Genomic DNA, 15,822 nt, shown 5'->3' on the forward strand with positions numbered 1-15,822 from the left:
ATAATAGAGGGAAACATTCCACGTGGGAAAAATATATTTAAAAAGAAAGATGATGAGACTTACCCAACAAAAGCGCTGGCAGGTCGATAGACACACAAATAAACACAAACATACACACAAAACTCTAGCTTTCGCAACCAACGGTTGCCTCGTCAGGAAAGAGGGAAGGAGAAGGAAAGACAAAAGGATTGGGTTTTAAGGGAGAGGGTAAGGAGTCATTCCAATCCCGGGAGCGGAAAGACTTACCTTAGGGGGAAAAAAGGACAGGTTTACACTCGCACACACACACATATCCATCCACACATACACAGACACAAGCAGACATTTTCTGCTTGTCTTCTGCTTGTCTGCTTGTGTCTGTGTATGTGTGGATGGATATGTGTGTGTGTCCGAGTGTAAACCTGTCCTTTTTTCCCCCTAAGGTAAGTCTTTCCGCTCCCGGGATTGGAATGACTCCTTACCCTCTCCCTTAAAACCCAATCCTTTTGTCTTTCCTTCTCCTTCCCTCTTTCCTGACGAGGCAACCGTTGGTTGCGAAAGCTAGAGTTTTGTGTGTATGTTTGTGTTTATTTGTGTGTCTATCGACCTGCCAGCGCTTTTGTTGGGTAAGTCTCATCATCTTTCTTTTTAAATATATAGCTCGTATATATTTACACTTGACACTGCGTCCATACAGAATGAAGTATAACAAAGAACTGACTAAAGTAAAGTGAAGATGGAGGCTCGACAGAGCACTTAGAGTTCACAGATATTAAGTTTCGTGGTCGATACGAACTATCGATGCCACAACGTTTTTTCTGAACATTGGCTCATAAGGAGCAAATCTGGTAGATGCATTCCATACGGTGTTAATAATAGTCTCAAAGTTATCTACATGACTGGCCCAAGCAGAGTGTTCCTTACCAGAGTATGTACTGCATAATCAACTGTTTTCCTTCAAGACCATTTCACTCATCTTCCCTTATAGAAAGTAGATGGAAATCTTTATGTGATTAATTTTTTTTGTGTATCCCCAAGCATTGCATAAATCTTTCAGATGTAGATTGTGTCCCAGTGTCTGATAAAATTTATTTTGGTACCTCATAGTATTAAGTCCGCAGCTCGTGGCCTTGCGGTAGCATTCTTACTTCCCGCACACTTGATCTCGGATGTGATTTCCGTGGGGTCAGGGATTTTCCCTGCCTCAAGATGACTGGATGTTGTTGTGTCATCATCATCATCATCATTCATCCCCATTATGGTTGGAGGAAGGCAATGACAAACCACCTCCACTAGGACCTTGCCTAGTACAGCGGTGCGGGTCTCCCGCATCGTCCCCTACGCTCCTCAGAGTACGGGACCTCACCATCATAGTATTAAAAATAATCACTCTTTGGTTTTTCTACAATAGTGTTGGTAATGGCTTTCTCTTTGGGATAAAATTCAGTGTTTTAAAAAAGTATACAGAACTACAAAAACATATTGGCAATGGTCCCAGTAAATCAACAGCAGTTAATTCTCTTGGAGCCTTAGGAAGTACTGGATGCATTAAATACTTAGATGGAACAGTAGTAGCCTTTATTTTATCCATATCACATTCAGCTAATGTTTTCTTTGCTCTTTTCCACAACTTGTTGAAAATTACAGTTTCCTGAATTTTAGCTACTGGTACTGTAATGACCACAACTCTCATGAAGATAATCAGGTAATGTATCCATATGTTGCTCTTGTATACCCAAAAACGTCCTCCTGAATAACAGACCATTGTATATTTTGTAATAGTGTTTAATCTTGAACTCACCATTGAATTGTAATAATGTTTACTTAGTCGCAAATTTGTATCTTCCTCTGTTGCCATTCAGACGTTTTTACAAATAGGCAAAATCAATTTTTCATTATTTAGCCCCTGTAGATAAAACAACCTTGTATGACCCCCATTTGTTTCATGAATGTCATTATTCCTTTTTCCTACTGTTATTCCAGGGAGAGCATCAGCCATAATATTGTTCTTTCCTTTGATTTATCTAATTTTTCGGTTCCACTGCTGTAAATATAATGTCCATCTGGTCAACCTAGGATGCATCAGCCTCCAAAACTCAAGGCCTTGAGATACTTGTAAACGATTGTCTTGTGACCCAAAAACAGATATCCCTAAAATTTCTGAATCCAAAAACTGTTGCAAAAGCTTCCAGTTCATAAACACACCAGTTTTTCTCATGACCATGTTAAGTCCTGGTGGAAATGCAACTGTTCTGTGTTCCACCTATGTGTCTGTTTCTACTAATTGAAAAATTTTCACCCCCAAATACTTGAATCAATGCTCATACAAAAAAAGTAAAGAAAACTCTGGAAGGTATAATAATTTACTGTTATCTAATTCCCCCTTTAATCTTTGAAATTAATTAATCTTTTCCCCTCTACACAAAAGAAAGTAAGCAGTTAACTTAAGTGGATTACACCAGGAATAAAAATTTCTAGTGCCAGAAAAAGTAAATTCCACAATGAGTTAAAACAAAGCAGAAATCCTGATTTTATTTAATATGTCAAACACTATAAAGCTGTATTTAGGAAAGTTGTAATTGAAGCTAAAAATGGCCAATAATACTTTCACCTTCCAACATATGAAACCTGGCTGAAGGTCTGAGGTGGTGGGTAATGGAGACTTGACAGATTCACACCTCCGCTCTTTTTGTCGTAGTGGGAGTTCATGTAATCTGTCTGGCCCTTTTACATGATCATATTTTTTTATGTTCTGCATTTTTTAAATTAATATTTGGTTACAATCTGCTATAAGTGGATGTGATCTTTGGCATCCAAGAAATACATTACTTTTCATTACGATCATACTGTAATAAGGGGAAACAGAGGCCACTATTTTGGAACACAGGGTCATCTCATACTTTCCAGCAGGTGTATTAGCAGAGAAATTATGTAGTATGTTTCTCTTCAGTGATACCTCTCCATACAAAGACTCCAGGACGCTAAACTAGTTATGTTGGGATTCTGTTTGCCCCAGCATACAGGGCAATGAAAACTGGTCGCTAAATAAAATGGCTAAAAGTTTCCAGTCCACCCACTAAAATGGCTTTTTTCACAAGAATAACAATTTAAAATTACAATAAGCTTCATATTCTAATTGGTGTACTTAGAAATTAAAAGTCTGATTAAGTTTATAGAAGCACAGTACATTTTGTAGTATCAATAAATAGAGGAGAGAGTGTGTCAGACAACTACAGGATTTGGAGTGGGCATCATTAAAACAAAGGCATTTCTCGTAGTGGTGGGATCTTCTCATGAAATCTCAATCACCAGATCTCTCTTCTGAATTCGAAAATATTTCATTAATGCTGACCTACTTAGGGAGAAATGGTCATTATAAAAAAGGGAAATCAGAACTCAGATGGAAAGACATAGGTACTCATTTTTTCTGTGTGCTCTTTGAGAGTTGAATAACAGAATTATTGTGAAGGTGGTTTGATAAACCCTTTGCCAGGCACTTAAGTGTGATCTGCAGAGTAGCCATTTAGATGCAGATGTAGAAATAATAATAACTGTTAGGTTACACACAAATAAGTATGCTGGTTGGCACTCACATACACTAGAAATGCAAGCATTCTATGAAATCACCCTCGCCGGCCAGTGTGGCCGCGCGGTTCTAGGCGCTTCAGTCTGGAACTGCGTGACCGCTACGGTCGCCGGTTCGAATCCTGCCTCGGGCATGGATGTGTGTGATGTCCTTAGGTTAGTTAGGTTTACATAGTTCTAAGTTCTAGGGGACTGATGACCACAGACGTTAAGTCCCATAGTGCTCAGAGCCATTTGACCCATTTAAAATCACCCTCCTACAGCGCATGCAAATGTATCCTCAAATGCCATCCATCTACATTTACATCTACATCAATAGTTTGCAAACCACCGTCAGGTGTACAGCTGAGAGTACATACCATTGTATCAGGTATTAGGGTTTCTTCCTATTCCTTTCATGTATGGAACATTGGAAGAATGACTGTCTGACTGCCTCTTTGCTTGCAGTGATTACTCTAATCTTAGCCTCACAATCCCTATGTGAGTGATATGTAGGGGGTTGTAATATATTCATAGAGTAATCATTTGAAGTCAGTTCTTAAAACTTTGTTAATAGACTTTCTTGAGATGGTTTACGTCTATCTTCCAGAGTTTCCCAGTTCAGTTCTTTCAGTATCTCTGTGACACTCTTCCACAGATTAAAAAAAACTTTGACCATTTGTGCTGCCCTTCTCGGTATACATTGAATATCCTCTGTTAGTCCTATCTGGTACGGATCCTACACACTTGTGCGATATTCTATAACTGGTTGTAGGAATGATTTGTAAGCAATCTCCTTTGTAGATTGACTGCATTCCCCCAGTATTCTGCCAATAAACTGAAGTCTACGACCTGCTATACCAATGATTGAATCGTTCCACTTCATGTGCCTACAAAGTGTTATACCCAGGTATTTGTATGAGTTGGCTGATTCCAACAATGACTCGTTGATATTACAGTCACCAGTTCAGCAGTTTACCATTAGAATTTTAATACTCTGACCTGTGGAAGGCATTCCTTTTGATCTTACACTAATATCTGTAAAACAAAAAACTGGTAGCCAAGATTGCAGGAATTCTTTTTATTTCATGAGTACCAGTTTCAGGGAAACTAAAGCCACCATCAACAGATCTTAGGACACATACAGGCAAATAATGGTGATATTCATAGCTGCCTATAACATGCAGGCCTTACAAAATTGTCATAAGTAGCATCCAAGAGAGGTGACATTATAAATGTTAAGTGTCTCCATCACATACAAGTGCAAGCTAGGTACTCTGGTACATTACACTGCTATTTCTGGGTTTCCTATAGGTATTATTATCTGGACTGGATGGAGAGTCACGAAATCTGAAAAACCCATGTGTGCATCCCACAAACAGAAACAGTCAGTTACCTGAGTAGTAGCCTCTGACGTGTGGTGCACACCTGACCCATTTAAGGAGAATCCACAGTTCTCAGTCCTATGGTGCAAGTCCAGGAGGTCAGCACAAGGCTCATCTTCTCAACCTTCTCTGCCAGTCACTGAAATGACCCCAGAATGACCTCAGAGCACAGATGACAGGCATCATTTGTTCCAACATGATCCACAATCTGCAGTTGGTTGCACACTGTTCTCTCAATGCTGATGGAATATCCTCTTCAACATGTTGAATGAGCCCCCCAGGGATACATACTGAGTGCACCAGGCGCCCTTTCCATTTCTCTAAGCGGTACCATTATTCACCATATGTCTGAACTGCTGACGATTAATACACCTGTACTCTTTTGCGTTTGGCTCCTCCTGACACAGTACAAAACAGGTTTCCCCAAAACAGGTGAAGTGAGTCCCACTGACACAGTTTCAGTTTCAGTGAAAGACAGCACCTCAAACTTGGTGGTTGGGGGATTGGTACAACTCCCTGAGTCCTCCTTGGTCCCCATCCACCCTGTACAGGATGCCTAGATTACCACTGACATGCTGCTCACAGGCAATTAGACAATTATGACAGATCTTGCACACTTTCTGCAGAGGAGAAAGTATATACAGGAGGGGATAGTACTTAAGGTACCTCTGGTACAGGTATCACAGGTACACGACTCAAAGGAGCTCTTCCAACATACCAGTTTGCAGCATCTGCCAATCATTTGACAGTAGTCTGGGTGATTTCCAGCTGCTTATGAACGTCTATCAACTCATTCTATGTTTGAAAACATTCACAATGGGACTGCATTTTGGGTAGTGCAATGTATTACAAGCCAGTGAATAAATAACTTTATATTATAAGCCTGCTGATTATCTTTTAATGTGTTAAGCTAAACAGCTGCCATTTCCCTATAAGAATTGAAGCAAATACGCAAAACAAGATTTCTAAGGCAACACAAAAACCTGAGGTAAAAACTACTAGCTTAATATTTTGAATATAGCTGCACAACAGCAATGGTACCATGTAATAAATGGTATAAAATTAATGCTGGTAACCTTAGTGGTTTATTTCCTGAGGAAGCTATGATGCACCTTCTATGCTTCAAGCTCACTACCCCTTATGTAATGGTGGTTTTCTTATGATGTACGTTGCTACTACATCGGCCCTTATGTGATTTTGCCTGGCTCTAAAAAATTTTGGTTTTCCCTGTGAATGTGTATTATCAGGATCATGTACCAGTGTCCGTAATTCTTTCTTGACCAGAGCCATTATTGTCAATTTTAAAGTTCTGACATATATACCGTTTGTGGGCTTCACTAACATAATAATGTAATTTTGTTTATTTTAGCTGTATATGCCACTGGGCGTAAGTTCCTCGGCGCAAGCACCACCTGCTTTTTTTATTTATAACTACATTATTTGTACCAATGCTCCCATACTGTTATAACGGGAGTGTTAATTTCCTTCTTTTTTATTGTCACTTTACCTAAGGACGTTATTAATACTGATAATTTACATGTTGCCTTTGTACGCCAATTGGGACATGTTTCTCGACACAAGCGCCACCTGCCCTCGTTTCACAGTAACTACGCTCGCTGATTACACTCAGTCAGTTGTGAGCTCTACAAGATCCATGAACTATTTTGTATTTACGTGACAAACCCTAATTCTAGGGCTATCTTTTATTTTTTACAAATTGATCTATGCCGACAATTGTAAAAACAGTGATGGTACATTAGTCCTTACTAATGTAAAATTGTAAGTACCAGTCGTCGTTATCATATTTCTGTAATGCAAGAGTTCTTTAATTTGTGTTAAAATTTATTCTTGGCTCAAGTTTCATACTTTTCTAATGTAAGCTATGATGTTCGTTGTCCTTAGGCTACCTTCTGAAGAAGACAAATTTATATTTGTCGAAACCTAGGTAAAGAATTTCTTTATCCATTGCAACTGGTCAGCTGGTTATAATTTTAGCTACTAGTTTCCTATTTTTATGTTGATTATAGTTGTTGTTGTTGTGGTCTACAGTCCAGAGACTGGTTTGATGCAGCTCTCCATGGTACACTATCCTGTGCAAGCTTCTTCATCTCCCAGTACCTACTGCAACCTACATCCTTCTGAATCTGTTTTGCGTGTTCATCTCTTGGTCTCCCTCAATGATTTTTACCCTCCACACTGCCCTCCAATACTAAATTGGTGATCCCTTGATGCCTCAGAATATGCCCTACCAACTGATCCCTTCTTCTAGTCAAATTGTGCCACAAATTTCTCTTCTCTCCAATTCTATTAAATACCTCCTCATTAGTTATGTGGTCTACCCATCTAATCTTCAGCATTCTTCTGTAGCACCACATTTCAAAAGCTTCTATTCTCTTCTTGTCTAAACTATTTACCGTCCACGTATCACTTCCACACATGGCTACACTCCATACAAATACTTTCAGAAACGACTTCCTGACACTTAAATCTATACTCAATGTTAACAAATTTCTCTTCTTCAGAAATGCTTTCCTTGCCATTGCCAGTCTACATTTTATACTCTCTCTACTTTGACCATCATCAGTTATTTTGCTCCGCAAATAGCAAAACTCATTTACTACTTTAAGCGTCTCATTTCCTAATCTAATTCCCTCAGCATCACCCGACTTAATTCGATTACATTCCATTATCCTTGTTTTGCTTTTGTTGATGTTCATCTTATATCCTCCTTTCAAGACACTGACCATTCCGCTCAACTGCTCCTGCAGGTTCTTTGCTGTCTCTGACAGAATTACAATGTCATCGGTGAACTTCAAAGTTTTAATTTCTTGTCCATGGATTGTAATTCCTACTCCGAATTTTTCTTTTGTTTCCTTTACTGCTACCTCAATATAGAGATTGAATAACATTGTGGATAGGCTACAACCCTGTCTCACTCCCTTCCCAACCACCACTTCCCTTTCATGCTCATCGACTCTTATAACTGCCATCTGGTTTCTGTACAAATTGTAAATAGCCTTTCGCTCCCTCTATTTGACCCCTGCGACCTTCAGAATTTGAAAGAGAATATTCCAGTCAACATTATCAAAAGCTTTTTCTAAGTCTACAAATGCTAGAAACATAGGTTTGCCTTTCCTTAATCTATTTTCTAAGATAAGTCGCAGGGTCAGTATTGCCTCATGTGTTCCAACATTTCTACGGAATCCAAACTGATCTTCCCCGAGATCGGTTTTGACCAGTTTTTCCATTCGTCTATAAAGAATTCACGTTAGTATTTTGCAGCAGTGGCTTATTAAACTGATAGTTCGGTAATTTTCACATCTGTTAACACCTGCTTTCTTTGGGATTGGAATTATTATATTCTTCTTGAAGTCTGAGGGTATTTCGCCTGTCTCATACATCTTGCTCACCAGATGGTAGAGTTTTGTTACACCTGACTCTCCCAAGGCTGTCTGTAGTTCTAATGGAATGTTGTCTACACCCAGGGTCTTGTTTCGACTTAGGTCTTTCAGTGCTCTGTCAAACTCTTCACGTAGTATCATATCTCCTACTTCATCTTCATCTACATTTTCTTCCATTTCTATAAGATTGTCCTCAAGAACATCACCCTTGTATAGACCCGCTATATACTCCTTCCATCTTTCTGCTTTCCCTTCTTTACTTAGAAGTGGGTTTCCATCTGAGCTCTTGATATTCAAGCAAGTGGTTTTCTTTTTTCTAAAGGTCTCTTTAATTTTCCTGTAGGCAGTAACTATCTTAACCCTAGTGATATGTGCCCTTACATCCTTACATTTGCCCTCTAGCTATCCCTGCTTGGCCATTTTGTACTTCCTGTCGATCTCATTTTCGAGACATTTGTATTACTTTTCGCCTGCTTCATTTACTGCATTTTTATATTTCAATATCTCTTCTGTTATCGAAGGATTTCTAATAGCCCTCATCTTTTTACCTACTTGATCCTCTGCTACCTTCACTAGTTCATCTCTCAAAGCTACCCATTCTTCTTCTACTGTATTTCTTTCCCCCATTCTTGTCAGTCGTTCCCTAATGCTCTCCATGAAGCTCTCTACAACCTCTGGTTCTTTCAGTTTATCCAGGTCCCATCTCCTCAATTTCCCACTTTTTTGCAGTTTCTTAAGTTTTAATCTATAGTTCATAACCAATAGATTGTGGTCAGAGTCCACATCTGCCGCTGGAAATGTCTTACAATTTAAAACCTGGTTGCTAAATCTTGTCTTACCATTATATAATCTATCTGACACCTTCCAGTATCTCCAGGCTTCTTCCATGTATACAACCTTCTTTTATGATTCTTGAACCAAGTGTTAGCTATGATTAAGTTATGCTCAGTTTAAAATTCTACTACATTTCCTTCTCTCCCTTTTCCTACTATCGAATTCCAGTCACCCATGACTATTAAATTTTCGTCTCCCTTCACAATCTGAATAATTTCTTTTATCACATCATACATTTCATCAATCTCTTCATCATCTGCGGAGCTAGTTGGCATATAAACTTGTATCACTGTGGTAGGCATGGGCTTTGTATCTATCTTGGCCACAATAATGTGTTCACTATGCTGTTTGCAGTAGCTTACCCGCATTCCTATTTTCCTATTCATTATTAAACCTACTCCCGCATTACCCCTATTTGATTTTGTATTTATAACCCTGTATTCACCTGACCAGAAGTCTTGTCCCTCCTGCCACCGCACTTCACTAATTCCCACTATATCTAACTTTAACCTATCCATTTCCCTTTTTAAATTTTCTAACCTACCTGCCCGATTAAGGGATCTGACATTCCACGCTCCGATCCGTAGAACACTAGTTTTCTTTCTCCTGATAACAACGTCCTCCTGAGTAGTCCCTGCCCGGAGATCCGAATGGGGGACTATTTTACCTCCGGAATATTTTACCCAAGAGGATGCCATCATGATTCAAGCAGACAGTAAAGCTGCATGCCCTCGGGAAAAATTATGCCTGTAGTTTCCCCTTGCTTTCAGCCGTTCGCAGTACCAGCACAGCAAGTCCGTTTTGGTTAGTGTTACAAGGCCAGATCAGTGAATCATCCAGACTGTTGCCCCTTCAACTATTGAAAAGGCTGCTGCCCCTCTTCAGAAAAGACACACTTGTCTGGCCTCTCAACAGATACCCCTCCGTTGTGGTTGCACCTACGGTACGGCTATCTGTATCGCTGAGGCACGCAAGCCTCCCCACCAACAGCAAGGTCCATGGTTATAGTTGTTAGCAATCTCGAAAACAGAGTTAATTTATGAGATATTCAGATAATATGTAGGGCTACTCCTCTTTAAGGGAAAACTAGATGTAACACAATATCTTAGTTAGAAAATCTGCTACATGGACTATATCAGAAACGCTGATTTACTACATTATTAGTCACAGGTTATGCAAAGGACAATGGTAGCTTCCAAAAATTCTCAGAAACGTACGTTTATTTGTTGCTGATGTACAATGAATTTCAGGGGTGATGTATTCTTTGGCAGATCTGTGAACCACGAACGCTAATTTGCTATGAAATAAATTATGTATCCAAAACACCTGTACTGGTAATTCACGAATATCTAGTTTTGTAAGCATCCAAAAATTCTCAAAATAACCTGTTTCTCGTGTAATTGTACAATGAAATTAGAGTGTCATTGTTTTTAACAAGGACAGACCTACTGTTCTTAAGAATTTTGAAAGAGCACAATTATGTTTAAGCCTACAATTAACAATAACAGTACAAGTTTACACTTACAAATGTTCAAAATTTCACAATATATCACAATACATACGGGTATTGATACATCAGTGGAAGATTACACAGAAATTATGTGAACAGAAAAGTCTGTGAATCTAGAACTCTAAATCAACACATGATTTTGTACTCAAACACATCACATAGAAATGACAGCCTTTGATAAAATGATTACTGGACTGAGGTGGCCAGTACTTATCGCAACTCTCCCCACACTGCCTGCACTTTGTGACTTTGACCCATTTGGCAGCGCCAAGAGCCACATGTGTGGGCGCAGGTCTATAGCAGTGCGTGCTTCTGTTGGCAGGTGATCGGGTGGCACTGGAGCCTGGGGTACCGTGTCGGCAGTGCACACTGTGCCTCACGGGTCGCTACAACCTCTGCCGTGATGTGCGCTTCTGTGCTTGCCCACCGACACACGGTGCACTCACTGGTTTCTTCGCACATGCAGCTGATTACTGTTACAAGTAAGTTCTTTTAATCTCCATCAATAATCTAATCCCCAAATTGGGAACAGACTGCGGAGCCCGTATTGCTGTTCTTCAGCCCAACTTAATTTGAAATAAAAATAAATTTTCACAATTAAAATAAATAAAATGATGAGTTTAAGGTACAATAAAAGATTATTAATATTAATGAATTTCTTGTAAAATATTGGTTAGAATGGTGTGGATGCAGCTTTTATGAAGTTGATGTTTCTAGAGAGCAGATTATCATTATTATTATGTTTGATTTTGAGCATGAGAGAATGAGATTTTGGCTGTTGCAGTAGAAAGTGGATTGGGATATTAATGCTATGATCCAAAGAAAAGGACAGGGAAAGGGGGTGTTTGGATGTAGTCGTCAGTTGCTTTGCTGGATTCATTCATTTATTGTGTTCTATAAATCCCATCAAAGAGGAGAACCTGATGAGACATGGAATGCGTCACAGTATCATTAACAAAAGACAAGCAAATCATACTAACTTAATCTGTCAGTGCATCAACACTGATTTACAGCATTCAGAACTTGTCTCAAGAAATCAAAGGCAGCTCTTTCAGAAGATTTGTTCTCCACAAAACTATCTGATTGGAAACTAGTTTCTTTTTTTTATTTTTACACAAAAGGGTACATCGACTGTCATGCAATAGTATTTTAAAGAAATCTAGGTAACAGTGGGGCTGATCTATAGTTTTGTATGTCTTGTGTACAATCCTTTCTGAGAAGTGTCACTACTATTGATTGTTTTAGGACTGACAGCCCTTCTCTGTGAACTTTAAATATGGTAATAGAAAGCTCTGGAAGAGTGCCCATAATTTTGAAGCAAAGATAACAACTCACTTAATGGTAGAAGTGCAGAGAGAGAGAGAGAGAGAGAGATAGGGTGGAGGGGGGGGGGGGGGGGGGGGGACCTGATGAATACATATCATAGTAGTGTAGCTGCAAAAGGGATTTGTATGAAAACCTCTACTTCCAGTCTTCTATATGAGCTTGTCAATGACTCACTGCCTATACTGTTCAGCGAGTTGTTACCTTTGGCCACAAATTATTTCCTTGAGCTTTATTTATTTATCATATGGTGACAGGAGAAATACTAGACAACTATTCACAAAAAATATATACTTTTCTACACACATGCATACAATCTCTAGTTCATAATAAATTCATAGCTCTAAGTCCAGATTTGAAAACCAGTTCGGAGCTTCTGCAGACAAATCAGGAAGGTCTTCCATTGTCATTTTGAATGCTCTAAAAGAACATTCAAATGTTATACAATGTACCATTCACTGTTCTTTGCTGCAGTCACATTTAGGTGAGGACTTCAATCCTAATTGGTGCAGCAATGCTCCACATCAGTCCTGGTCATTATGATCTGATTCAGTACATTCCATTCTCATTGGGGTAGATGACAACCTGTTAGTCACTTCTAGGGTATTTTAAATAGCTGATGATGCTTCAAGGAATTTTGCTCCTACCATTGATTGTTCCAGGCATCTTACATGTTGATATGAATGTTCTCGAAGCTGATTGCTATCGCCATGATGGTTTTCTACACCTTATAACATTATGGATATGATAGCAGCAGATTCAGTAAAACTTTCTAGTTCACCTTTACAAACTGTTCAGATGATATTTCAACAAATAACATCTGCAGACACCCTATAAGTTCTATAGACAAGAAATATAATACAGATTTTACAGTTTATTGAAAATTATCTTCACTGTGGGCTTACAACCAAATTTGAAACTACACAGTTATCAAGAAAACAAAAATTTTGAAACACACAAAATGCATTTTACATGTAAACAAACTTCTGTGTGCTAAAATCATAGAAATAACCATGTTAATTTCAATAATCAATCAAAAGATGAAACTTGCAAAAAGTGCAATAATGTTAAATTATTAATTAAATTTCCTTTTGGAACTTTATATCTCATCTGAACACTTAGGCAACAGAGATACTGAAATACTTAAGATTTGTCAGTTCTATCCCAAATAGAAAATAGCCAAATATGAAATACAAAAATTGCATTGTAATTTTGAATTCAAAAGTATAGTTGATTCACAAAACTGTTCACACCAAAATTACTTTTATTATTTGTAAATCCTAATAGGAAACATAAAACAGATACATGTTCATACAAAAACACAAAACTGCAAAACACTTGTATGGCGATCAGAGTGGTAAACACATCCAAATCAAAATAAGTATACTATTGTCAACACAATATAAACATCATGTTCCCATAAATAATTACCGTTAGTTATACTAAGCATTATTCTTGACCTGTATGTTTCACATTTTTCTAAGTTTTGTAATGGTATTAACTTGTGTCAAAACTGTATAAACAGACACCAGAATAACATCTCCAGAATGAATCTGGAGATTTTATGAGGTCTTTGATGTATCAATGTAGATGATGGAGTTAGTTGTCAGGGATTCTAGGAAGAGGATATGTGTCGAGTGTTGCTTCACAAACTGTTGTCACCACTGATATATGTGAATACTGTAATCAGTTGTGAAAATGTATCAGAATCTCAAATTTAAACTTCTGGTAGGAAATGATATCACGGTCAAGACTACTTATTTAAAGACAAACATCAACCTGCTGCCAGAACCTATTTTTACAAGCTTGCACAAGAAGAAGAAGAAGAAGAAGAAGAAGAAGCCTGAAAGACTATCAAAACTTCAACATCAGAAAGCTAAATACAATCAACTCAGCTATGCCTTCTTCACTTTGTCCAAATTTAGATACTTTAGGGTACAAGTTGAGTGCTAGAATTTGGTCTTACCCAAAAGGTATTAGGACAGGTGTATGAAGTGACATTAGAACCTCAGTCACTGGGGTTCCGATAATGAAATTTCTGATTGAATTGGCACGCACACACACACACACACACACACACACACACACACACACACTCACACACACACACACACACACACACTCTTCTCCACATGTTCAGTGTTTTTTAATAGAAACATATGATATATTGTATATATTCATATTATTAGTATTGTTATTTCAGCTTTTTTTTAAAAAAAAAAAAAAAAAAAAGAGAGAGAGAGCTCATGTTCCACATCCACAAGGCTCTCCTCAGCACGGATCTATGGAACTAAAACTAATCTAATCTAAAATCTCTAAGGAATACTGTTAAGAACCGGCAGCCAGCACATGTTTGTGCCTGAACTTTGTGTCGTGACATTACATTTTAAGAACTGGTGGCCTGCGTGTGTTTGTAATTGAGTTCTCTGAAATGACTTTATCTGGGACACCACTCGGATGACAGGATGTTTTATTTTTTAGTTTACTGATTACATTTCTTACTTCTCTTTTTAGTCACTGGATATGGAAGCATGATATTTTCATTTCTGGGAACTTGCACATCATAATTTTGATTACAATGGTCTTTAATTAAATGTTGTGCAATATTTTTACTCTCTTCATTAAATTTTTAAGCAATATGAACATCATCTGCAACTGTTCTTCCTAGACTCTTTATGATAAATTTATTGCATTTTACTTTATTTCTGCCCACATTATTATTTCCAGTATGCCACTGGATTATGTAGAGTGAGGTCTGGGTGAATAATGTGTAGAATGGCATTTCAAAGATACATTTGATAAAATGAAATAATTTTTTAAAGTGAAGTTGTGGGAAGCACCAGTTACAGACAGCAAGTGAAGAGACTTAATGATTCTTCAGCTGACCAGCGGAGTGGTGTTTAGTTGTTTATTCTTTGCAAGCATGTTCCTGAAATAGTTCTCCATTTATCAGTTGTCGAGCGATAATTTGTTACTGTAATCAATAAAATAAATAGCTATCGGGTAGTATTCTGTGAGTTTTTGTTTTGTAGACTACATTATGAGCAATACCTATAAAATAGTGACCCCAAAAGCACAAGATAAAACAACACATTTGAGCATGGCACAGAATGAGATGGTGACTTTGCATTATGACGATGGTCAACACCGGGTGGAATACCAACTTTGATGCTTGCAAGAGGAGCTGGAGAAACAGATTAGGAACCTGCAGGTGCAAGCTGCATCATGTAGACACAGACAGCTGCATAATGAAGCAGTATAGGCAACAGACAATTGAACTGAACGTTCATCAAGTTAATAATGAAAACACAAGTGCTGAAATTGTTGCCAGAGACACCTTTACCTCGGTTTATGATGTTAGAACTAGTGTTCACACAGGACATCACCACAAATAACTATACAAAGTTTCCAGTAGCAGTTTACAGCCCAGACAGTCAAGCAGTGGAGCCAGTATCAGACTTTGTTTTGAGGCCTCATACACGAGATCGATATCAACATTTGAGAGACATGGTGATCCAGTGCATGAATGAAACCTTAGATAAACAGATGCAGCAGGTCCTACAGCACAAAAGTATTGGTGACAGGATGGCTTCCAAATTCTGGTGGCACCTGCAGAGTACTGCGGAGGAGGCAGCAGTGTCAGATGAGGTGCTTCGGCATGTATGACTCAAGCAGTGGAAACAGCAGCAGTCACTTGAGGGAAAGACAACGTTATTTCTGTTCTCTCAGTCGATGACAAAGTGCACACAGCAGTGGGGCAAGCAAGCACCTCAGCAGTAACACAGGTAGCCGACAACTGCAAAACAGCAGAAGCTGTGGCTACACT

General features: G+C 38.5%; 1 protein-coding gene across 1 annotated transcript in view; it reads left to right on the forward strand.

Moving 5' to 3' along the window:
• The window catches only part of LOC126187969 (sorbitol dehydrogenase-like), a 123,971-nt gene that overhangs the window by 52,819 nt on the left and 55,330 nt on the right, over nucleotides 1–15,822 (forward strand). The window contains exon 4 of the mRNA XM_049929355.1: nucleotides 10,996–11,155. Within this exon, the coding sequence (XP_049785312.1) occupies nucleotides 10,996–11,155 (160 nt within the window). The remainder of the gene's footprint in view (nucleotides 1–10,995; nucleotides 11,156–15,822) is intronic.

The sequence above is a fragment of the Schistocerca cancellata genome, chromosome 5 (assembly GCF_023864275.1).
Source record: "Schistocerca cancellata isolate TAMUIC-IGC-003103 chromosome 5, iqSchCanc2.1, whole genome shotgun sequence".
NCBI classification, from domain to species: Eukaryota; Metazoa; Arthropoda; class Insecta; order Orthoptera; family Acrididae; genus Schistocerca; species Schistocerca cancellata.